General features: G+C 41.5%; 1 protein-coding gene across 4 annotated transcripts in view; it reads right to left on the reverse strand.

Moving 5' to 3' along the window:
- LYN (LYN proto-oncogene, Src family tyrosine kinase) overlaps positions 1 to 26,859 on the reverse strand; it is a 98,011-nt gene that overhangs the window by 55,624 nt on the left and 15,528 nt on the right. For 2 of the 4 annotated variants that reach the window (XM_073331137.1, XM_073331134.1), the window contains exons 2-6: positions 3,278 to 3,414; positions 1,442 to 1,490; positions 1,245 to 1,350; positions 748 to 846; positions 538 to 641 (exon numbers count right to left, since the gene is read on the reverse strand). In XM_073331137.1, the coding sequence (XP_073187238.1) occupies positions 538 to 641; positions 748 to 846; positions 1,245 to 1,350; positions 1,442 to 1,490; positions 3,278 to 3,409 (490 nt within the window). In that variant the 5' untranslated portion in view covers positions 3,410 to 3,414. Of the gene's footprint in view, positions 1 to 537; positions 642 to 747; positions 847 to 1,244; positions 1,351 to 1,441; positions 1,491 to 3,277; positions 3,415 to 17,390; positions 17,491 to 26,859 lie in introns of those variants that run through there. The other 2 variants (XM_073331135.1, XM_073331136.1) reach the window with 2 other exon arrangements.

The raw sequence follows: 26,859 nt of genomic DNA on the forward strand, positions 1-26,859 counted from the left end.
AGAGCTTTACAGAACAGGACAACTGTTATTCACATTTAAAGTTATCATCTAACCCATCCTAGGAGTCACAGTATCACAGATGTTCAGAAGGGAAAAGACCTCCTAGTTCATCCACTCTCTTTGCCTACATAGGATCATTTCTCACAGTACATTCTCTATTTCTATTCTATATTTTCTGGGTAGGTTTTAAGTGTTAAGCCATAGGACTCCTTCAATTCCTTTGGAGACTTTAGAATCATAGAATATCAGGGTTGGAAGGGACCCCAGAAGGTCATCTAGTCCAACCCCCTGCTCAAAGCAGGACCAATTCCCAGTTAAATCATCCCAGCCAGGGCTTTGTCAAGCCTGACCTTAAAAACCTCTAAGGAAGGAGATTCTACCACCTCCCTAGGTAACGCACAGTCTAGTCTTTCCCACAGTCTAACTGAATTCACTGATATATGTAGCAAACAACATAACATATTGGGCCAACTTCAGCTCTTGATCATGAGTTCATTTTTATCTCTGGTATCAATCCCAAAGTAATCCATTGCCTACCTTTTAATGTTTCACTTTCTCTGATAAGGAATGCTCCAGGATTGTTTCCTGGTGCTAGAAGCTGTCTCTCTGCATCTTTCCTGGTTATATCTTTGAAGAACCACCTGAAAAGTATTTTGAAAGAGTTAGGGTTTTTTCTCTCTACCCCCAAGGATATGCAACAGGGTGGAAAAGAAAGTTTCAAATGTACTGAAATATAGAAGAACATACTCTTCTGTTTCCAAGGTGTTTACTTTTGCTACATAGTTGCTTGGAATGAAGCCTTCTTTCTTTGTTGAGAGAGATTTAGCTCTCCACCATTCTCCAAGCCTGAAACACAAAACAACAACAGTAATCACAACATGCGAACAAAAAATAATGAAAGGTTATTCAGCTACTTCTGTGGTGCTGCTGAGGACCCTGGCTGGGCTGGAGGGGAAAACACAGCATTTTTCTCTGAAATTCAGTTATCCCAGAAACTTTAGAGGGTCAGCTTCAGAGCAAACTGCTACAACCCTCACCCAATCAACTGCCCAAGTGTTACAGGGGCTGGGAGGAAGGACCCAGTTTCACTTTCACATGGAAAGGAGCTTTTTTCCTTTAGTTTGAGAGCGTGTGTGTGTGTGTGTGTGAGAGAGAGAGAGACAGAAAGAGAAAAACAACATCTATATAGGGATGTAGTGATATCCACAGAAAACGTACAGTACAGCCAACACTGCTCTACTTACTCCTCAAGAACTTTCATTTTTTCTCCTTTCTTGAAGGACAAGTCATCTTCATGAATTCCATCATAAGGATACAAGGCTACTACAATGTCCCCATGCTCCTCCGCGTCTATTAATGCAGAAAGCCAAGTGACATTCTTACTATTATATTTGTTTGTATACGGCTATCACAAGTTGTTAGCGTTCTTATGGAAACATACCTTCTTTACAGAATCTCTGCCCTGGTAAAAGGTGCATTTCTGTATTCCCCTACAACAAAATATTTGTTAATTAAGCAGTTGGAGATCACTATGATTATATATATTATATGCACAGTACATAATATATAAAAGATTCTTCAGCTGGTGTGGCGTCATCTTAAATATTTCTAAGACAATATCCACAAAACTTTAATTAAAAAGAAGCATGTGGCTATTTTTCCTGTGCAATTTTAAAGGCAAATGATAAAGTAAACATTGAAGAAGTCCCAACTAGACTTTGAACTTATCAGCTCACACCGCACCAAGCTGAAAAGCGAAGTGGAAAATTCACAGCTTTGCTGTTGCTGCACTGACCTTTGACAAAGCTACTTTAACAGGCCGACAGAGCAATAATTATCAGTGTGAGGTGCTGCCCTCAGAAAGCTAAAAATAATATTAGGGTTGTCAATTAATTACAGTTAACGCCTGCAATTAACTGAAAACAAAAATTATTGCATTACTTTTTTTAATGCCTTGATCGCATACTTAGCAGGGAGGCAGGCATTGTCGGCGGGGGGCAGAAGCCCCAGGACAGAGCCCCACACCTATATTTGAAATATAGAAAACCACCAAAAATTTATTGTTTAACAGTGTGATAAAAACTGTGATTAATCGCAATTAATTTTTTTAATCGCTTGACAGCCCTATTAAAAATATTTACTTTTAGTTGATTCGGGGGGGGGGGGGGGAATAAAAAAAATGTAACGATTAAAAAATTGCAGAATCTGATTTTCTTATGCCTGCAATTTTCCAGTGTTGCTGTCCATGAGATTTCATTCATAAAACACACCTGGTCAAGACCCCAGCTAGTATAAATCAGCATAGCTTTACTGAGAATTCTGCCAGTTGACACCAGCTGAGGATCTGGCCAACTGAGTGGAGATATGGGGAAACATGTTTACTGCTGACTAAGCAACTGAGAAAAAGGAATTATTTCATTTTTATCCAGACGGTAACAATCCTTATATTTTGCCAATTTAGGGTGGAAAATGCATATAGGTCCATATCTTCTCCTCTATACAAGATCGTCTTGTAAGGTTTTGCACAGGAGATTTCATGGCATCCTTCCCCCTCCTGGCTGCAGAAATACTTGGCAGACGATGCTGTGTTTCCCCCTACTCAGGAGCGGGGTTTTACTAGTGGACCTGCATGGTAGCAGACCCATGAGTTACACCAGTGGCCTGCCTTCACTACTGTGGATAGAGCACTGCTCCACAGCACACAGGGGTTTTCAATTGGCTTGCTCTGCCCTGTACAGCAGAATTGCATCCATTCTGCTGCCCTTCAGTCCACATATGCTTATGGAGAGAGGTGAGAAGTCAAGATTTGCTGTACTAGAACAACATGCAACAGTACACTCCTTATCAGTGCAGAACTACACATTAAAAATAAAGACGTGGTGCTTTTATAAAGAAATTCTGATGCTCTACAATTCTTATGAGCTTAAAAGTGCAAAACGCTTCTAAGATATTGTTGCTTTTAGAACTATTTCTAAACTATTTCAGACTTCCTCAGAGTCACTCAGCATTCCTTGAAAGCATCAAACATACCACATCAGGGAGTATTTGCTCTCTATAAAAAGAAGGCCGAGCCAATATTTACAAAGAAATAAACCGCCAAGGGCTTTTTAAAATATGGCATACCCTTTGACGGTAAGGTTGCACAGCACTACAAAGCAAAATTGTAGACAAAAATGATTAATTTTAGGTTCTACATGCGTTTTTTATTTAAATTTAAATCATGCCAGTCATGCTTTGATCTTGCTATTGGAATTCTCCCCTGAGACTATCTACTTACTGGCCTTTGCTGTTTATTGGACGTTGGATCCCTCACATAAATAGTTCGTTCAGTTTTACGTACTGGTTGGTTCTTCAAATCTAGCCCATCTCCATGCAGAGTCTCTTTTCTTTTTGATTTTATACATCCCATATTTCCTGTTGGAATAAAAAGGTATTAAACAAAAATGTGTTATTATATAACCAAGTAGCTTTTCATGCAATCATCTGACTATGTAACAAAAACTTTCTTTCCATTCACAATAGCTGAGCAACAATTACAAAAGCTTCAGGCATCAGTATTGATACATGTACCTGTGGTTGGGAACCACTGCTTTAGTAGTTCCCCCAATACGTTCTATACCAAGGTAGTCCTTATGTCAGTTCAAGATAGGACGGTCTGGGTACAGCTGCTAGTATCTACGTAACTGGAACCCAACTGCTAATCCACCCAAGTAATTATGCATTTCTTGAGAAAGCACCTGTAACAAATTATCTTCCTCCTTTGTAGGGCAGTAACTATCTTTATTTGTCACAGGACTTGCCTTGAAGACACCAAAAAGAAGTGTTTACATGTCAAACAGCCTTATGAAATGGGATTGGGGCACCGACAGATGCAAGTAAACCAGGGGTGGCAAAAGCACAGCCTGAAGAGCTGAAGCAGCCCATTGAATTCCACACCAGGTCTCATGTCTGCCCACATCTTTAGTACAGAGGCCTTGTCCACACTAGAAAGTTGTGCCTCTTTAACAATACTGATATGGTTAAAGAGATACAACTCTCCTAGTGTGGATACAGTTATATCAGTGTAAAGGTGCCATAACTGTTCCATACCACAAGGGCACCATATCCTATAAGGCACTTTTACAGTGGTATAATTGCATCCACAATAGGGCTTATGTATTTTTATAATACAAATAATTTTATAATAAGAATCACATCCCTAACCGACATAGTTATACCAATACAGATATCAAGTGTAGACCTGGCCTGAGAGGCAGCCCTCAAGAAATACAGCACAACACGTTATGCTCCCACCAGTTGTAGCCTTCCACCCAGGTCAAGATGGAGCACTGCATGTTGGGCAGGGCCGGCTCTATAGTTTTTGCCGCCCCAAGCAGTGGAAAAAAGTGCCGGCGGACGGCAAATGGGAGAAGCTGCCGCCGAATTGCCGCCACGGCCGGCGGGGCAGAGGAGCTGCCGCCGAATTGCCACCGCCGTGGAAACACTGCCACCCCTTTCTAACTGCCGCCCCAAGCACCTGCTTGGAACGCTGCTGCCTGGAGCCAGCCCTGACGTTGGGACCTATAGTCTCTGTGGGCTGCACCTCTTCCTCTACATTAAAGATGAGGGTAGCTGCAGTCTGCCCTGTTTTGCGGAAATTAGATGTGGCCCTTTGATATCAAAGTTTGGGTGTCCATGAATAAACTCACTGGTCATTGCACATTAAGTTCAGTGACCAATTGAGAGCTCATTGATCTCCAAACCACCTAGTCACTTGTGTTCTCTTAAATTAAAAACAAAAATGCCCAAGGGCCCTCATTCCACAAGAAAAGTGAGTGCAGTTTTCAGTTCTGGCATATCAATGATTGCAGCATTTCCACTCACCAGTGTAAGATGGAGAGACCGCATTTCTGTTGGAATCTTTTCTTACAATAGGAAACCTCTAATGCTTTCATTTTTGCTTTGTGAAAATTCCATTGGAAATCCCCCCAATCTCCAATTCCATATGGTGTATATATATACACACACACACATCGTCTTTCATTTGAGACACTAACAGAAGCTTTTAGGATTTCAACATTTAAGAACACCCTCCAAGTTTTCAGGCACAATTAATTGTGGGCATACAAAACTCGCTTGCACTTTTGAACATGACAAACATGCAGATGGGTAGGCAAGCTGGGGTTTGTGTGTGCATATCTGATTATTAGATGTCTAACTACCTGATTGCACCCAGAATAAATCAGGTATTCAGTCATGTTAACTAACATCTGTGCCCACAATTTTGCACCTACAAAACCACAACCTGAAGTTGAAGACTCATAAAAAACTGGCATGAAAGTAGTCAAGCACATGCCCTAACTTTAAGCAGGTGAGTAGACCCACTGATTTAAAAAAGACTAATCAGTGGCAGAGCAGGGAAAAGAAACCCTGACTCCCAGTTCAGAGCCTTATATGCACTGGAGATGGAAAGGATTAATGTGATGCAGGGACCTTAAATATATGTTATGGTGGGAGGGGGAAAGAAGAGAGATTGAAGATCCATCCCCCCAAAAGTTAAAAAAGGATGTTAACATTAGTTGTAATTGTGTCATTCACAATGGTGACAGTAAAAGCATTTGATGAATATTTTGCACAAACAACTAAATTTCAGCCACCTAGTAACATATACTTCAGATGCATCATCCAAGATTAAACTCATAGCAACAATAAGATTCAGAGTGGTAGCCATGTTAGTCTGTATCAGTCAAAAGAACGAGGAGTACTTGTTTGTTATAGAGACTAACAAATTTATTTGGGCATAAGCTTTATTCTTTTTTTTTTTTTAAATGGACACAAATCAGACATCAAGAATTATAACATTCAAAAATCAGTCAGAGAACACTTCAACCTCTCTGGTCACTCAATTACAGACCTAAAAGTCGCAATACTCCAACAAAAAAACTTCAAAAACGGACTCGAATGAGAAACTGCAGAATTGGAATTAATTTGCAAACTGGACACCATTAAATTAGGCTTGAATAAAGACTGGGAGTGGATGGGTCATTAAACAAAGTAAAAACTATTTCCCCATGCTAATTTTTCCCCAACTGTTACTCACACCTTCTTGTCAACTGTTGGAAATGGACCATCCTGCTGATCACTACAAAAGATTTTTTTCTCCTGCTGATAATAGCCCACCTTAATTGATTAGTCTTGTTATAGTTGCTATGGCAACACCCATTTTCTCTGTGTATATCTATCTTCCTACTGTATTTTCCACTGCATGCATCCAATGAAGTGGGTTTTAGCCCACGAAAGCTTATGCCCAAATAAATTTGTTAGTCTCTAAGGTGCCAAAAGTACTTCTCATTCTTTTAGCAATGATAAACTAGAACACAAATGTGTTACAGATTGAGGGTCCAATTCTGCAAGATACTAATTGCCTCCAAAGAGGCGCTAAGCACTCTTCACTCCCATTGATTTCAGTGGGAGTTAGGGGTACCCTGGGCCAGATCCACAAAAGAATTCCAGTCCAATGGAAGTTAGGAGCCTATATACCTTTGTGGATCTGGATTTCAGTTCCTTATAGGATTGAGCCCTTTACCTGTCCTTTATTAATTAGTCTCTCAAATCTTTCTAAAGAAGCAGTTGAAAAAACTGCAATAGATTAAGGTAAATGAAGTGCTCGTTTAACTTTCAGGCAAATTAATTCACAGGATTTCTAATTAAGTGTATGAAGATTCTGAAAACCTCATTTCACATAAAGCAACTGAAAAATATTAAAGACATGTTAGGAATTTTGCCACTTATTGCATTTTATTCTGATACTATAACGGTGAAATTAGAGTTTCTATGAATTCTCCCACGGCCTTGGGATCATGTATTTCCATGGGTATTCCCAGTATTTTATGCATCACTGCGTATGGAGTTCAAGACATTTAAAATGGTCAAGATGCTGAGATAGGAATTTTAAACAAGATGTTATAGCTGATAAACATTATACATTGAAAGCAAACAGACTTCTTGCACCTGAGCAGGAAGGTCCTTAGAATGGCATGAGAATAAAAACTCCATAAAGCTAATCTTAACAGCAGACATTGTAAGATAAATTTTGACCAGCCATATGCTAAAAGTGATGAATTTTAAAATATTGATACTATGCAATTACCTTTTAACCCTTAAAATATAAACAGTCAACCCCAGTAAAAATACATTACTCAAAAAGTAGTGAAATATGTAATGAATGAAGCATATCTATTTCTTAAGTTATAGTATATTTCTGTAGAAAGTATGGGGAAAGTGGATTTATGCATGAATATTGCATTTAGTGTAAAATGTTTATTTGCATGACTTTTTTCCCCATTTACCTCAATGAACATCAGGTAAATTTAATCTTTTGTGAGAGGCAAGTGTTTTTTTCCTGGTATTAAAAGGAGAATTTGATAAGCTTTCAGCTGTTCAGAAGTACAACATTGTTACAGATTAGAGTATTTGTTCTTCTGAGATAAGAATCACTTGTACAACAAAGGAAATACTTTCAATCCCTTTACAGACGTTTCTCATTCCCACAATGTTTTACAATAGGTGAGATGTTACTGTTCATCAGTGCTTTTAATCAATTTTCCTGTCCACTTTTTTAGACATGAAAGATGCTCCACGTGTAGATAAGAAGAAACTATATAAGAGAGGATAACTTCTATAAGCAGATACCTAATTAAGTAATTTGACTTAAATTATCATTGAATAAAAGCATCTGATTTTATTACGTGGCCTAAAAGGTAAAATGAAGTTAAAAGACATGACTGCTCTCTTTCAAACACACACCAAAGATAACTATGAGCTTCCTCTAACAATAGGTTGTTTCATAATCACCAACCTTTCTTTTGATGCCTGCAAAGATGTAGGATTCAAAAAGAATTCAAGACAATTATCATCATCTGCCAGCATATCATCTCACCCCAGTAATATTTTATCTCTTCTCTTTGCTTAGCTTTCTCTTTGATTTCAAGTAGATATCAGGGACCAGAAACTGCTTACAATGTGCTTGTTTGGATTTTAAAAGCTGCTGTCCTTCTGACAAACACAGCTGTTCTATCTGCCTTTTGCTTCAGTACCAGCAATGTAATTTAACTAAAACCACAAATATTTTAGCCTAATACGCATAGTGGAAGATCACATGACCATTACAGGTCCATCCACTACCGCATCTGTAGCCTGTGATATTTTGCTTCCTCTAAGTGCTTGTCTATCTTAGTCATCTATATCTTACACATTTTTCAATATTTTTATGGTTGCCTCTTCTAGTGATGTTTGTTATACATATTCATTATGCTGTGAGTTAACAACTGTTTCCTAAATCAACTTGAATGCTTGGGCTTTTCTTAACCAATCACGTTTTACTAAAATGCTTCTCAAATCCCAACACATTTTTCAATCACTTAGAGTGGTTTTAGTTTAATCTTTGTATAAACTGACTAAAATATTTTTAGAATAGCTTTTTAAAAGTTGTTATAAAATTAATATCACCCAGTTAGTAAATGCACTAACATACAGTATGCAAACTGCCTAATAGTAACTATTCAAGGAGCTGACTAAACAATCCCAAAGCTGTGATAAGATATAGATAACTCTTAATAAATGTCTATTTATATGGATACTTACTGTACAAATAAGACGTTTATATGTCATTGGAAGCTTTATAGATGGTAGAATAACTCTTTATTGTTTAAAGTTATAATAATCTAAACAGTTATTTCTACTGCCTGCCTGTTGCAGGAGACTAAAATATTTGTTTTTGTGAATTATATTTCATATCTTAACTGTGCAATCTGCTGTGAAGGAACAATGTTGTTGTTTTTTTAAAATCCAAGATCCAAAAAGTCATCATTGGGCAATGCTTTGCATTTAGAACTCTGAATCTAGAATTGAAAACAACTTATTTTTCCCCTTGGACATTCCAAAAAGGTTAAATTAAAGTGACAGGTAAGTGCATCTTTTTATAATTTTAAATTGTATTAGTATACCCTTAGAAAACTGAAAACAAAATCTCTCTATCTAGTCTTTTCCCACTTTCATCCCACTTTCTCTCAGTGTGGCTTTTTACACTGATTGTTCTGTTCTCTTTTCAGAGTTTATAAGGCCAGACATAGAGCTGGTTGGAAATTTCCTAACAAAACAAAATTTTCTTGGAAAATGCTGGTTCATTAAACCCAAAATGTCTCATGAAAGCAAATCAGGTTCAATGAATTTTAGTGAATCACGGGAAGGTTTCGGTCAGAAATCTGCCTGGTTCCCTGCCAGCCCACGTGGCGTGCTGCTTGAGAGTCCCACCATTCATACTGCACTGGAGCCAGGGTCCTCCAGGTTTCCAGGATCCATATTTCCAGGTAGCCTCACCATGCCAGGGCTTTCTGGCTCCCTGCAGTGCGTCCAGGTGCCTTGAAGTCCCAAAAGCCTAGGGAGAATTGGCTCTAGCCAGAACTGGGTTCTCGGAATGAAGGCTCCTTGTTCCGCAGCACAGAGCTTGGAACCCCTTTCTGCCACAGAGTTGGGAGCCTGGAAGTCCTGCAATGTGCTTGCAGGGTCTAGGGCTCTTGGGCATACAGACTGCCCCCAGGCCTGGGAGCCCAGGGCTTCAAGACTACTGGGCCAGTTGCCTCCCCAGGCTGCCTGACTCTCCAGTCTGACCTCCTGTATAAAAACAGGCTAGAGGACTTCCCTGAATTAATTCAAGTTTGAACTAGAGTATGTCTTTCTGAAAAAACCAATCACGATTTAAAATTTTCCAGTGATGACCCTTGTTTTCTTGGTGTCTCCATCATAACCATCTAAAAGAGATTTATTCAAATATTGAAGCCTCCTTTTCTAGGCAAAAGTAGCGATGGGAAAACCTTAAAAGGTTTGGAAATTCAGTTCATGTGACCTTTTTTCTCCTGTCCAGTCTAGCAAAGACCACTTCCTCTTACCAGAGTATTTCTAGGACCCTGTTTTTCAGTACTGCAGCTCTCTCCTGCCTGTGTTATAAGGACCAACTCCACAGTAAAGGCTCACTTCCATCTTTTAGGGCCCTAAAAGTATCACACTTCTGGTACACTGTCACTTGATGCAGTCTGTAGCATATCTGCCTCCAGAGAACACAACAGAAAAATTTAAATCAAGGCACTAGGGCTCAGCATAGATTTACTTGGGTCCGGCAGCGTACTTTTAAACCTGCTGCCTAACACAACGGTAAGAACGAATGTTAGTAGAGTGGAGGGGCTATAGGGAGGGAGTAAATTTGCGGGTTCATGAATTCAAATCTTAAAAAACATTTAGGTTTTTGTTTTATTCAAGCCAGTTCCCATAAAAGGTGCAAGAAGATGTTCTTTAAATATGTTATGAGCAAGAGAAAGATGAAGGAAAGTGTAGGTCCTCTACTTAGCACGGAAGGAAAGCTAATAATAGATTACATCAAGAAGACGGAGACATTTAATGCCTATTTTGCTTGCCTTCGCAAAAAAGGGTTAATGGTGACCAGATACTCAACACAATTAATATTAACAAGAAGGGGGAAGGAACACAAGCCAAAATAGGAAAAGAACAGGTTAAAGAATATTTAGATGTATTCAAATCGGCAGGGTGTGATGAAATTCATCCTAGGATACTTGAGGAGCTAGCTGAAGCAATCTCAAAAATGTTAGCAATGATCTTTGAGAACTCATAGAAAATGGGTGAGGTCCGTGAGGACAAGAGAAGAGCAAACAAACATAGTACCTATCTTTAAAAAGGGGAACAAAGATGACCCAGGAAATTATAGACCAATCAGCCTAACTTTGATCCCTGGAAAGATACTGGAACAAACTGTTAAACACACTGTTTGTAAACACCGAGAGGATAATAGGGTTATAAGGAATAGCCAGCATAGATTTGTCAAGAGCAAATGATGCCAAACCAACCTAATTTCCTTCTTTGACAGGGTTCCTGGCCTAATGAATGATGGGGGAAGCAGTAGTTGTGATATCCTTGATTTTAGTAAAGATTTTCACACAATCCCACATGACATTCTCATAAGCAAACTAGGGAAATGCAGTCTAGATTAAGTTACTGTAAGGTAAGTACACAACTGGTTGAAAGACCACACTCAAAGAGTAGTTATGAATAGTTCTCTGTCAAACTGGGAGTCTCTCTCTAGTGGGGTCCCGCAGGTGTCAGTCCCGAGTCTGTTACTATTCAATATTTTCATTAATGACTTGGGTAATGAAGAGTATGCTTATAAAATATGCAGATGACACCAAGCTGAGAGGGCTTGCAAGAACTTTGGAGGAGGACAGGATTCGAATTCAAAAGGACCTTGACAAATTGGAGAATGTGTTTCAGTTCAACAAGATGAAATTCAATAAAGACATTGCAAAGTATTCCACTGGGGCTGGGGGGAGGGGGAGGGAATAAAATGTACAACTACAAAATGGGGAATAACTGGCTATGTAGTAGTCCTTCTGGAAAAGCATCTGATGAATATGAGTCAACGATATGGTGCATTTGTGGAAAAGGCTAATATTCTGGACAAACTGTAGGAAATCCAGAGAAGGACAACAAAAAATGATAAAAGGCTTAGAAAACCTGATGTATGAGGAAAGGTTAAAAAATGGCAAGTTTAGTCTTGAGAAGAGAAGACTGATGAGGGAGCTGACAACAGCCTTCATATATATTAAGGCAGAGATGGGCAAACTACAGCCAGCGGGCCACATCCGGCCCGTGGGACCATCATGCCTGGCTCTTGAGCTCCAGGCCAGGGATGCTAGCCCCCGGCCCCTCCCCTGTCGTCCCCTCTCCCTGCAGCCTCAGCTCGCCATACCGCCAGCGCTCTAGGTGGCGGGGCTGCGAGCTCCTGCCAGGCAGTGCAGCTGCGAGAGCCGCCGGCCTGCCCTGGTGCTCTAGACTGTGCGGCGGCATGGCTGGCTCCAGCCAGGTGGCGTGGCTGCCAGTCCTGGTACTCTGAGCAGCATGGTAAGGGGGTGAGGAACAGGAGGGTTGGATAAGGGGCAGGAGGTTCCGGGGGGCAGTCAGGGGACAGAGAGTGGTTGGATAGGCGTGGGAGTCCTGGGAGGCCTGTCAGGGGGCAGGGGTGTGGATAGGGGTCAGGGCAATCAGGGGACAGGGAGCAGGGGGGGTTGGATAGGAGGTGGGATCCCAGGGGGGGCTGTTGGGGCAGTGGGTCCCGGGAGGGGGCGATCAGGGGGACAAAGAACAGGGGGGGTTGGATGGGTCAGGAGTTCTGAGGTGGGCAGTTAGGGGATAGGAAGTGGGAGGGGCGGGGACCAGGCTGTTTGGGGAGGCACAGCCTTCCCTACCCGGTCCTCCATACAGTTTTGGAATCCTGATGTGGCCGTCAGGCCAAAAAGTTTGCCCACCCTGTATTAAGGGCTGTTATAAAGAGGACTGTGATCAATTCTTGTCCTACCTTCAGCAGACATGGAGAACAAGTAATAGGCTTAATATGCAGGAAGGGAGATTTAGGCTGGATATTAGGAAAAACTTTCTGACTAAAAGGGTGGTTAAGTTCTGAAATAGGCTTCCAATAGAGATTGTGGAATCACTGGAAATAGACCATCCCTGACAGGTGTTTGCCCAGCCTAACTTGACTTGGTCCTGCCTCAGCGCGGGGGGCTGGACTAGATGATTTCTCAAGGTCCTTTCCAGCCCTTCATTTCTATGATTCTATATTCCACCACGGCTCATAAAAAGGATTTATGGCCTACTGCACGTTTCTGATTCCATTCTCATTAACTCAGGACGTTCCCTGGGCACCCAAGCCCAGAAATCTTTGAGTCAATCTTCACCCTAACCTTGTTTCCTTTCCTACATCTCCCTTTTACACTAGTTTCCAGAACATCGCCTCTGGAACATTGACTGACTTTCTGCTGAAATCCTTATGCATATATTATTCACTTCCAGTCTCATCTATTTTAATCCCCTCTTTATTTAATTCATTCTTATTCATTCCAGCCCACCACCCTCATATTCCCTCCTCATTTTAATCCAATCCCTTACCTGGCAGACACACATGCACCACAGAACATTACACTAAAGGGCACTGCATTTCCATATCATGCTTCTCCTCTCCTCCCCTCCCCACAAGCAGTCCATTCAACATGTGAAGTGTTAGTGAAGGCTGAACTCTACTCAGACTTTACCAGGCAGAGCCCCGTACTCAGACTTGGTGCAAATATGGGCTGCTCCCTTGAAATTAATGAATTTGCACCATTTTACATGAGATCTGAATTGGTCCCAAGAATCTTTTGCCTGTGACATCAGTCCCACTGACATGAGAAGTAGGGTTGCCAACTTTCTAGTGGCTGAAAACCAGACCCCCCGAGGCCCTGCCTTTCCACCCCGCCTCTTCATCCCAAGGCCCCGCCCCTGCTCTGCATCTTCCCCAGGCCCTGCCCCCCACCCACTCCTCTTCCCCCTTCCCCATCACTCGCTGCTTTCCCCCACCCCACTTGTCACTGGATCGTCTCCACCTCTTCCCTCTCCCCCACCCCCCAGCAGGACTCCATCTGCTCCAGGACTGGCACGGGAGCTGTGCCTGCCTGCCTGCAGGTAGGAGGTGGCGACGCCGGCTCAGCAGGAGTTGGTGCAGGTTAATGACCTGGTGCCTCCCTCTGCCCCATGGTGACCAGACACTGCCAGGTTCCCTTTTCAACTGGACTTTCCGGTCAAAAATCAGACACTTGGCAACCTTCGTGAGAGTTAGCGTCTTTCTGAAGTCCATTACTGTACCTGGTCTCTCTTCTGATAACAACATTTCTAAAATTCTTGCACTTTTCCTAATCTTTATCTGGGAAAAATGAGATAAAGCCAAATTATATTTTAATATGTATATATTTGGAGCCAGCCAAAAACAATGGGACGTATTAATTCCTAGTGTAACTCCATCAAAGTAAAGGATTATATAGGTTGAGAAATAAGTTATGAAGGTACCATGGGATTTTCTTAAACTTGCTTACACTCAACTCAAAATCCAAAATTCCCATGTTATGCACCTTTAAAATTACAAATCTATTAGATCATATGATACTTGCATAAAACCCATCACTACAATATCTAAACACTTCACTTTTCCATGATGATCTCCCAATGATATATGCACAGATTGCAGACCAAATTTCTTCCTGTTTATTCGACAGTATCATTTCATTTATGGTTCAATCCTGTGCACATGGAAAATTCACACTGACTTCATTGGGAACAAGATAGGGCCTTTTTATTGTAAGCTGTCTGGGGCAGGAACCAAAAGTTACTGTGCATCTGAAGAAGTGGAGGTTTTTACCCACGAAAGCTTATGCCCAAATAACTCTGTTAGTCTTTAAAATGCCACTGAACTCCTCATTGTTTTTGTGGATACAGACTAACACGGCTACCCCTCTGATAATTTACTATGTATTTCCAGACAGCATGGAGCATATGGATAAAACTAAGTGTAGAAAACAAAGATTCAAGCTATAGTCTTATCATTCTTAACAAATTACTCATTTGCTCATAAAAAGCCTAATCAAATATTTACAGTGGAAGGTTGTCCTTCACTGTGTTACTAAGGTAAAAGGAGCCACTGGACTGCTAAATATTTTTTTAAAACTTGCATAACCTGGAGTTGAGCAATGTTGCACAGAGGAAGACAACTGAAGATTGCTGAAATTGGAGTTTTTAGCAGTTAAAAAGGAACAGAGCAAAGAACAGTTCATGGGAACATAGCATTGACAGGGAATTATTCATTAGTGAATCAGGAAGTGAAATATAATAAACTGTACCCTTTCTATTTATAAACCAGAAGACCTCTATCACACACAAAGCAGCAAAGATGTGCGCGCTATAGTGCTCACAATTCATTCAACACACAGTAAAATAAATGATTTTCATTTCAAAGACTGACTTAGTTTTCCAACTATGTCTTGGATGTAAGGGACGCTACTAAGAAGCCATGCACACATTTGGGACACTAATTATTGAGAGGGCTTTGCATCTAAAATTACAGTTCTTCTTTGGGACAGGGACTTTCTCCCCGCTACCATGCAACTGGGTGGTGTGATTGCAGCATTTGTAGGCATACCTGAGCAATCTTTGATCTAGCTAGATCAAAACTAGCTTGGGTAACAATAGCAGTGAAGTGGCTCTACACGCTAGCCCATCCACCCAGGACCCTCAGTATGTACACGAGTGACCTCTGCCCATGCTGCCACAACTTCACTGCTATTGCTACTTGAACTAGTTTTGACCAAAGCAAGCTTGGGTATTTCTACTAGTTCTGCACTCACACCTCTTGACTGCAATTTACTCATACATGTACTTTATGTTTATATAGTACCAAGCAAAATCGGATCCCGATCTTGGTTAGGACACTAAGGCACTACTATAATAACAACAAGACCATCTCTACGTGGAAGTAACCCTTACAAGGGCCTAAAGAAAACTCCTTCCCAGGCAAAACTCCTTTGGCTTTCCATAAATCCCTCTCACCTTTTGTCTAGACTCGTTAGAAACTTGGCCTGATATCATTCCTTACCCAGGCAAAACATAAACAAGGAGTATTAAATAGGACCTATAATCATGTCATTACTACAATTTGAAAGATGGAAAGATTATTTTGAAAAGAAATAAAAGTAGCTTTAATTAAAGGGAAGGACAACGGAATTTATATGAACCATAAATTCAGCTTTTCCTTGTTTCTTTTAATAAAATATTAAAATAACATCTCTCCGCAGAGAGGTTGCCATGTTGTTAACATTATAGAAATTCGTAAAGAATTACATAATGGATTTTATGAATTATGGACTTAAAGAATTAGGAACATGTTCCAGCTTTATGTCGTCATTTCTGGCACCAATATTAAACTTGTGTTTTATGATAAGCCAACATCTGTTTTCTGATGTGGTAACACTTTATTTTATTGAAATTCTTTGCCTGAACTGCATCCTCCAGGATTTTGAATCAATATCACCAATGAATTAATCAATTTCACCAGTCCCTAGGCAATTACACTTTTTTTTACTTTTTTCCTTTGTATTTAATGTTCTTGAAGAAGGAGGAAGGGGAAACAAGGTATTAATTTGTCATAACAGAATTAACAACTTTAGCCAAATCTTCAAAAGGGATCAGATAAAATGGACCACTGGTAAAAACAAAATTGTATCATCATACTGACGACGTTTAGGAAGGATCCCAAAGCAATTTACAGATTTAAAGTGCCATAAAAACTATATTTTACACACATGGAATCACTTTCCCCACCACTAAAATGGATCCAACATTGAAGTGAAATAAAGCTATATTTAGTGGCACACAACAACATTTCACAACTGATTAGGTTGAAAACTCCATTTCCAACTGAAATTGAAGAGTAAATTCCTGGCACTGGATTATCCAGATTGGAATCTAGTTGTATCAGTGGGTTAAAGTTTAGAGACAAATTGCAAATACCTTACTCCTATTGGTGAACATCTAAACATACAAGAAGTCACACTGAGATTTATGCATATAAATGCTCACCAATGGGAGTAAGGGGTTCACAAGATGGTCCTGAATTTTTATTTTTTTTTAATGTTTAAACAAATCATTGTGAGAAACTGGCAACAGAAATCACAATTTATGGGCCTTAAGACACTGTGGTATTCTGTAGAACTTGAGAGAACTTCATGAAATACCAGTAGCAATAAACTATTCTTCTATATCAGTGGTTCTCAATCTTTCCAGACCATGTACCCCTTTCAGGAGTCTGATTTGTCTTGCATACCCCGAGTTTCACCTCACTTAAAAACTTCTTGGTTACAAAAATCAGACATAAAAACACAAATGTGTCACAGCACACTATTAGTGAAAAATTGCTTACTTTCCCATTCTGTCTGTATGAAATTTTAGTGTGTACTGACTTCACTAGTGCTTTTTATGTAGCCTGTTGTAAAACTAGGCATATTTCTAACTGAGTTGATGTACCCCCTAGAAGACCTCTGCGTACCCCCCAGGGGTACGCATACTCCTGGTTGAAGAACCACTGCTCTATAGGAACATGGATGGACAGAGCTCCTTGCAGTTTCCATGGAAACTTAAGCACTTCCTGCTTAAAGTGAACTTGAGCTGCTTCCCTTTCACATAGTCTGTTCTGTATTCTGTCTGAATTACAGCACCGAAACCCCTACCCCATCCCACCATGCATGCATGCATGCACACTCCCATGCACCCATACCCTCCCAGTGCAGGATGTAGTTTAACTTTGTGCATCTAGAATATTTATACCAAGGCAAAATGCCTAATTTATAAAGATGCAAAACATTGGTATTGATTCCAACAAATACAAAGCTTTTGTCTGGATTTATTTGAAACTTGGCCTCATTGTTACAAGAGGAATGGATGGAAGGGAGGATTAAGCAAGAAGTTTCTTCACTTATTTTACTCACCCCTCCTATGTAGACAAAGCTAGTAGAACCTGTGGCCTAGTCAATGCGCAGGGGAGCATCATCAGATTGCACCTTAAGTGATGATTAAAATGAACCCTCTCCTCCCTTCATGAGCGTGTATGTAAATTTGTATCTGTGGGTCCCAAAATTTTCAGTCTAACCAAATATGGCACCTGCACGTGTCTCAGGGAATGGTTTCTTTGACTAGTCATCAGGGTGGATCCTTAATGGACACTATCGCAAATCCACCATCTGTTCTTACTTCAGCGTACTATATCTCTGACAGTTCGGTTACCCACCCTGTCTTTCCTAGGGTAATTTCTATTTTCTTGGAATGAACTTGCTTCCTGCAAGGAGTGCTCCACAGCTATCTGAAAATGGATATGGGGCTCATGAAGCATCATCAAGCTACATCATGACATGCCAGTGATGACATGAAGGAGGAAAACTCCTTGAAGAACGTCCATGATGGAGTCTTTAATGGTGGACTTAATGAAAGAGATGCTGGGGTCAAGAAGGTTTTCTGCAGGCTTATTTCTATTTTGTCAAACCTGTATTTATAAATATGTAAAGTACTTAGAGCTAAAAGTGACATTCATATTGATAGATCTAGCAAATGAAAAATTCTCAAACTCTTTCAGCCACTTCAATAAGCAAAAACAATCACACCTGAAAAAAAAATCAACATATAATTCTATTATAGACAAGGGGAAGGAGCTTTCATTTTCTAGTGGACCTCTTTATATGGCTTCTCAATACAGCTATATTGACGTCAATGCATGCTCAACACTTCTGAAGCTCAGGACATTGTATTTATGTGCCCAATCTGGATTTAGGACCCAAACAAGAAACACTCAGGTTTGAACATTTTGTCCCAAGTTGTCTAGTTTGAACTAAACTAACACCATTATTTTAGATTGCAGTTCCTCTTGGAACTCTGTTTTGATTTTGCAAATCAGAATTGTTTTAGGAGGAAACTGGAAAAGTCCTTGAAAATACGACAGTGCTGAATCTAGTGCCCGCAAGTTACACAACCACAGAGAAAAAATCTCATGCCATTTCCATCTTGTTACTGATAATGTAAAAACATAGAGTATTGATTAACTGTGCAAGCTGTCAAGTTAGAGGCATCTGAACTCACCCCCATTGATGTCAATGGCAACCCCCCCCCCCTTGAATTCTGTTGGAGGAAGATTGAGCTCTATGGTATGACTTTTTGGGGGAGTTAATTTATAAACAACTCATTTTTTTTGCACAACTTTAAACTGTGTTTATAATAATCCCTTGAAAGCATGAAACAGTAGCCTGCTTAGGTTGATAACTTGTTTATCTCAGCTAAGTAAGCTGTAGCAATCTTTTAGAAGTTGTCTCAGCCACCAGTACAAATGTAGCCAAATGAGACAAAGGACTACATGAATTGGAAGATGTAGACAAAATATTAAAACAAAACCCCTGAAATTCTTTAAGAGTTGGGATTTAAGAATGAATGTGCACACTGCCTGCATATCTCCCACCCATACCCAGCTCCACCCTCTCTGGCAAAGCAATGCCCAGGCAGGTGGTGGTGAGATGTGCTGACAGGCGGACAGCAATCCTCCCACACCATCTCCACTGCACAAGAGCCTTCCATGGTGGTGGTGAAGGAAGAAAGAGGCAGCTGGTTTTACTCCTAACTCTCACAGCCATCCTCGGGGAGTAAGTATTATTGCACCCTTTTCAGTCAGGCAAATGAAGGCACAAAAGGGTGAAGTACATGTTCACATATGGAGTCATTAGCAGAGCTAGAATAAAATCCAAGAGCTGTGACTCAGTCCAATGTTCCAATCACTAGACATAGTACCTCCAGTATTTTATGGTGATTAATATTTGCAAAACTATGTTAAGTGCCAAGTTTTATTATTACATAGCCACAAAGGTGGGTTAAGAGGACAGCAAATTGTTGATGCCTCAAGTCTGGCAGCTTAGCACAAAACTTGGTTTTTGCAAAAGGCTTAAACTACACACATGAAGTTTTGCTAGGTTATAATAAAGGGTTCTGAAATATAGTTCTGAATTACATGGAACTCTCTCCAGCCAGATTCAGAATGCAATTTAATGGTCACACATGTGTTTCTCTCTTGCATTGGAAGATGCTAAATCTTTTCCCATTTGCAGAAACTTGAGCACTCATATGTCAGATGGATTTTATATGAAACAGCCTTAATATTCCACTGTTATGATTTTGAATGTGACTGGCCATTTCTTGTTTTCAGTCTTTGAATATTTTTATTTCCATTTTCACAAGCTATGATGATTGGTTTCAATGCAATTGTAATAGTTTGTACTGATTCTGATTCTTTTTCATGCTCAAGGGCCTATTCCTGCAATCACTTACTCCCACCAATGGTCCCATTGTCTTCGGCCCAGTCCTGCAATTCATTACAACTGGGCAGAATGACCCACGGACATGGAGCGCCGTTGACGGTGATGGGGCTTGATGTGGGAGTTGCAGTCTGCCTACCCACAACAAATTGCAGGAGCCTGGCCTTAAGTAGTAAAGTAGGCTGCGTGGTGTTTGCAGGCTTAATCCTCAAGTTTGCATTGCAAGGGTATATAAAGAGAGTGAATTTTATAGCTGTATCACAAGAATCAGAATTGGGGTTGCTGCTGGGAAGGAAATGTAGAAGAAAGAACAGATTAGATACATAACAAGACAGAGGGAGAGAAACAGATAAAGGAAGATGGGGAAGGTGGAGAAACAATGGGCAGAAATAGTGGTGACCTAAAGGGGAGCAGAATTTCTTACCGAGTGTGACAATAAGGTACTGAACAAATAATAAATAAAAGTTTAGTTACTATGTAAAGGCAGGTTTCAGAATAGCAGCCGTGTTAGTCTGTATCCGCAAAAAGAAAAGGAGTACTTGTGGCACCTTAGCAACTAACATATGTATTTGAGCATAAGGTTTTGTGAGCTACAGTTCACTTCATCGGATGCAGTATTTAGTCTCTGTACAAACTTCATATTGGCCCCAGTGAGCGATCCAATATAGAGTAGAGAGTAGGAAATATGACAATTTGAGGACTCTGTCTACATATAATTCATTAATTTTAATTTTATGAAATCGCTCTGTCATTAACTGCCTCAGTATGTAGTCAGTTATAAGCTAATAAGGTCCCTTAACACATATCGCCCACCCTATCTGGAAGAAGATACAGAACAAACAAAAGAAGACATTAACCTTAACAATTAGGCACTGCCCAAACAATGGATATGCTAAGAAGGGTGCCTGAGCTGGAAAACCAAGTTTATCTGCAGAAAGTGGGGAGTGGAGAGTGAAAAATACCTAACAGTGGAACAAAAGGGAGAGAGGTGACAATGCTGGTTTAAAAAGACACAGGAGGCTTTGGGCAGGGAAGAACAACAAAAGGTGCATGCTTTTGTAGCAGAGGGGTCATTTTTGATTGCAGGACCAAGGAAGAAAAAAGCTGGCTGCCCGGGGCAGGGGAGGGAGGAGGAGTGCGGAGAGACAGACACACATACTCCATGATTTGGAGGAGAGGCCATGTGCAGGAAAAGTGATCCTGGACACCCTAGAGCAGTGCTACTCAAAGTGGTGGTCTGCAGACCAGTGCCGGTCCACGAGCCATCGGCTGCCGGTCTGCGCGCACATTGGAAAAAAAAAATTGCCGGTCCGCCACATCAGATAGCTTGAGAAGCACTGCCATAGAGGACTCTGACCAAAGAACATGCAAGAGTAGTAAGGAAACTCAAACAAGGAAAGGCACATAGGTGTTTTACTGTTTTGTCTAGATCTGTATATCTCTTGGGCTATCTATAGTAAAGAGTAATTGTGTTAGAAATCTTTACAAAAGTCTGAGAGTTATGTGCTTCAACTATCACATGTCTCTGAAAAGGTAAGCCATAAACAAGAGCAGTCACAATTTTCGGCTTTAGGAAAGGGTGCGGTTGGCTGCAGTCGTCAGCTCCTAGAAGCGGCTGGCACGTCTCTCTGACTCGTAGGCACAGAGGTGACCGGAGGGCTCCTACACTGCCCCTGCCCATGACGCAAGACCTTCCCCGAGCACGGCAGCCAATGGGAGCTGCGGGGGTGGCACGTGCACACAGGGGCAGCACGCAGAGCTCTTGGCCACCCCTTCGCCTAGGAGCCAGAGGGACATGTTGCCACTTCCTGGGAGCCGCCTGAGGTAAGCTCAGCCCAGAGCGAGCACCCCAACCTCCTGCCCCAGCCCTGAGTTCCCTACCACCCCAAACTCCCTCCCAGAGCCTACACCCCCCCACACCTCAACCTCATGCCCCAGCCCAAAGCCCTCTCCCGCACACTGAACCCTTCCCCCACTGCCCAGACCCTGGCCCCACCCCGGAGCCTGCACCCCCTCCCGCACGCCACTCCCCAGCCCGGAACTCCCTCCTGCATCCCACACCAGAGCCTTCACCCCTCCCGCACCGGAAACCCCTGCCCCAGCCTGATGAAAATGAGCGAGTGAGCAAAGGTGGGAGAGAGGGAGCAACAGAGGGAGGTGGGATGGAGTGAGTGGGGTGGGGCCTCAGAGAAGGGGTGGGGCAGACGGTGGGGCCAGGGTGTTCAGTTTTCTGCAATCAGAAAGTTGGCAACCCTGCTAAGATTCTATATTAAAAAACTTCAAACTTCAGTGCTTTTGGGGACGTGGGCAGTTGGACTGTGAGATCCCACTTCCATGAACAGTTTACAGACAGTCAAAAAGAATCTGTGCTCAGGAAGATACCAGCAAGGCCAAAGAAAGAGAATGATGGATCCTATTTAAACCAGGGAAAGCTTAAGAGGGCACCACGTGGTGGGACCTAAACACAGTAGCTTAGTGAGTGTCCAGCCGGTGGAGCTTTACCAGGGCAGTGACAGAAATCCTGAGTTTATATTGCTGCCCACAGATAATTATTAAACATGGAATCTAACCCTCTCCTCCAAATGAATTTGACACGACTGGTCTTTTTCAGACATTCAGAGGGTTGACATTGGCTGTGTTTGAAGGAGCAAAGGCCTGTCTGTACAATAGCACGGGAGGTACAGTACTTCACTACTACTTTTGCTTTGACAACTAAGTGCAAAAGAAAGGACTTTTTCTTTCCAGACATGCTAGAAAATGACTAAATATTTTGTAGGATTTTCATTAAAAGTTTTCTGATACAAATAGATTTAGTTTCTGAATCAACTTTGACACTTTCCCTATGCATTAAATACTTTGTAAATAGTAAGTTCTGAAATGGAAGGCCAGCTGAAAGCTGTTACTAATAGAGTTACTGGAAACTGTTTTGTTCTTCCACAAAAACAACTAATCAAAAGGTTAAGGAGTAAAACTTTAGGAAAAAATGCATGGGTTAAGTTTTTTGATTTTTTGGGGGGGTGATAAAAATATTTTGAGACTGTTAACATTTGTTTATATTATTTATTTTGTTTAAAGGTAGTTTTGTAGCATCTCCAATGAGCTAACTATTAAGAAGGCCAGGGACCTGCAAAGTAGGTTTGTGACCTGATCATGCCTCCAAGCAAGCCGAACATGCCTCTTTGAGAATATGGCCGTATCCAAATTACCGGCACTGCAGTGACATAGCTCTGGCACCATGCTGCTCTGTAGCATAGATGCTTCCTAAAGCAATGGAAGGAGTTTTTCCATCCCTGTAGGTAACCTCTCTGAGCAGACAATGAAAGAATTCTTCTATTGGCTAACCATATGTACACTGGGAGTTAGGTCAGCGAAGCTATGGCGCTCAGAGATGTGATATTTAAATATCACTGAGCACCACAGTGAGGTCAACCTAACTTTTAAGTGTAGGCCAGGCCTATATCTACTGTTTCTTTAAATCTGTACCAAGAAGCTAGGCAGGACTGGGGAAGTTTCTAGGCAGAAGCAGAGAGACAGACTAGTGATAGGAATAATACCAATTTCATTATTATTAAAAACATTCCATATTCAATGTTAGAAGAAAGTGGCTCCTTCTAGGATTCTGTTATGAGACAGGTTTCAGAGTAGCAGCTGTCTTAGTCTGTATTCGCAAAAAGAAAAGGAGTACTTGTGGCACCTTAGTGACTAACAAATTTATTTGAGCATAAGCATCCGATGAAGTGAGCTGTCGCTCACGAAAGCTTATGCTCAAATAAATTTGTTAGTCTCTAAGGTGCCACTAGTCCTCCTTTTCTTTTTGTTATGTGACAGAACTGCGGAGCGCTAGTAGGGGCATAACAAGGCTATGGTGAGCACTCACCTGAAAGCTTTCCCTGTTTATGTGCAGGTGCCATTGGGGCAGAAGAGACTCCTTCTGCCCATTTACTCCACTCAGTGCCCCTAGCAATTTAGAGCAAGATTTTAAGCAACACAGAGCAAGAGTTTGCCCTGCATGCTTTCCAGTAACTTATACATTATCACCGAGCAGTGAAGGGTCGGGTGGACTTCCATTAGAATAACTTTTATAATTCAGTCTGGTTTTAGAACATTAAAACTTGCATTCAAAAAAAATAATGTTTTTTAAAAAAAATCAGGTCAATTTAAAGTGAAAATAAAGTTACACATTTCTCCAGTTTATTTGAAAACTCTGCTGTACATTGTCAAATACAGCCCACGTCATTATTGTCACAGAAAAGTCTAATGTTTATTTCAAATTTTATTGCTTAATTCAGTTATGCTTAGTTTTGCACCTATTTGTTCTGTGTTTGTACAGTGCCTAGCACAATGGGGTTCTGGCCCCCCACCACCATGTCTCCGAGGCACTCTGGTAATAAAAATAATGAATAATGCAGCCAGATATGCTAACCTCCCCCACTGAAGCAGAAACCTCTCATAGAAGACACCTTTCTCCAGCTCCCTCACATGTCAGTGCTTTTTCGGCTTGTTGCTGCTCTTCCTCTCTTTCCCCTTCCCAGTAACAGCTTCTCAGGGTGCTGGCTCTGTAAAACAGCAGCTGACTTCACAGTGCAATTACCAGCTTTGGTAAGTTTCACTTTGCCCAGAGGACAGAATCTACTGTGAACAAGTGAAGCAAAACTTACCAGAGCGACTCCTGAAGGGGGAAGCAATAGGAGGGAAATAGGAGAGGCAGTGGACATTGGACAAAGCCTTGTCTGTCTGCACACAGTTTTTAACAACTTATAAATAGTCCAGGCTACGGTTGGCTCCAAAGATAGCTTGTGCCTACACACAACATAGTTAATACCCTGTTGAAAGTGTTTTGCCCTTGCTAGTGGCTAGAATGGCACATAGCTACCTTTCTCTAACAGGTTCAGTGCACAGACTGCTTGCAGCGTCACTAGGACCTCTTTATCACGGCTGTGTCACTGGTTTGCTTGGTCCCCCTTTCTCCTTGGGCTGTCTTAGAGTGCAGGGTTACACAAGATGAAACATCCTTCAGGCCCCCTAGCTCCTTCTGAGGCACTTTGGAATAGCTGCACAGGTGTGATACACATAGAATAAGGCAGTATGGTAGATGCGTTAATCTACAAACATGGTCGATAAGGTTTTTTTGGGGGGGGAAAGCTGAAGCGTGGGGTATAAATCAAGAGCTCTTGTAACTGTGTCAGATGAGTTACCTGTACTGTAGAAAGAAAAGGAGTACTTGTGGCACCTTAGAGACTAACCAATTTATTTGAGCATGAGCTTTCGTGAGCTACAGCTCACTTCATCGGATGCATACCGTGGAAACTGCAGCAGACATTATATACACACACAGATCGTGAAACAATACCTCCTCCCACCCCACTGTCCTGCTGGTAATAGCTTATCTAAAGTGATCATCAAGTTGGGCCATTTCCAGCACAAATCCAGGTTTTCTCACCCTCCACCCCCCCACACACAAACTCACTCTCCTGCTGGTAATAGCCCATCCAAAGTGACAACTCTCTTCACAATGTGCATGATAATCAAGGTGGGCCATTTCCTGCACAAATCCAGGTTCTCTCACCCCCTCACCCCCTCCAAAAACCACACACACAAACTCACTATCCTGCTGGTAATAGCTCATCCAAAGTGACCACTGTCCCTACAATGTGCATGATAATCAAAATGGCCCACCTTGATTATCATGCACATTGTAGGGACAGTGGTCACTTTGGATGAGCTATTACCAGCAGGAGAGTGAGTTTGTGTGTGTGTGGGGGGGTGGAGGGTGAGAAAACCTGGATTTGTGCTGGAAATGGCCCAACTTGATGATCACTTTAGATAAGCTATTACCAGCAGGACAGTGGGGTGGGAGGAGGTATTGTTTCATGATCTCTGTGTGTATATAATGTCTGCTGCAGTTTCCACGGTATACATCCAATGAAGTGAGCTGTAGCTCACGAAAGCTCATGCTCAAATAAATTGGTTAGTCTCTAAGGTGCCACAAGTACTCCTTTTCTTTTTGCGAATACAGACTAACAAGGCTGTTACTCTGAAACCTGTACTGTAGACAGGCCCTAAGAGGATAAAGGATCAAGTCAGATGGGAAAGAAAAACAATAGACCCGGAATGGGGAAAGAGCTTAAAAATAAAAAACACCCAGAGAGACAGCAGAATGAGGTTACTGCTACAGCTGGGTAAAAGCAAAAGGGTGTTGTAGTTTTTCAAGAAAAAAAAATCAAATCAACTAATAAAAACTCAAAGCGGCACAGCATTAAGGATGCTCAGCAAGCAGTATTGATAGGTACCATGGCAGAGAGGATAGAGAGTTCCACTACAGCACATCGCTTCTGTCACAAGTTCTACAGCAAGGCAAATGCATTTCATCAGCCTTAGTGATAACACTGCTGATCACTGCTTCCCCCGGCCCTGCCAGCAGCATGGGAATGCCGCACACTGCCAGTCAACCCCTCTCCTTCAGCCACTGTGCTGAAAACTAGTCAGAGTGGACTGCCAAGCACCAAGAATAGATGGGTTCCCCTTTCTGCTTAACGTATGCTAATGCTTCCCAGATCGGTGCTTGTCTCCCTGCTTCGATCATATTTTTCAGGCAATGCGGGGGAACGGATATGACAGAGAGAAGAAGAGCTGCCACACTGCTTGCAAGGTCAGAATGAGGAAAAAGAAGATGGAGAGCACAGAATGAGAACAAAAACAAAGCATAAAGAGCAGGGGATGCACTGAGAAGCAAAGGGGGCAACAAAATACCCCTCCAGCGCTATAAGAACGTCTGTCTAGCCTCTGCCTAGAGTTTAGAAGTTACTTGGTATTTTGCAGTTTCAAAAGCCTATTTTGAATTTCATTTGCATGTGGTGTTACCATGCTGTCTGCAGATTCAAATCATTATTGCAATTTGTATTGAAACAGCTGAGCCCCAAGCATCCAAATGACGAACTTCCTCTTTCTCCTCTCTCCCTTCCTGAGTATTTACCAAAGGAATTTTCACTTCCTCAATGACAAAGACTCAGATCCCGGCAATCCTCTTAAACTATATTCTCCATCTCCTTTCCTCTCATACATGAATCTTTGTTACATAAAAGCACTCAACCTATTACCCAAAAGGGCT

The sequence above is a fragment of the Lepidochelys kempii genome, chromosome 2 (genome assembly GCF_965140265.1).
Source record: "Lepidochelys kempii isolate rLepKem1 chromosome 2, rLepKem1.hap2, whole genome shotgun sequence".
NCBI lineage: Eukaryota > Metazoa > Chordata > Testudines > Cheloniidae > Lepidochelys > Lepidochelys kempii.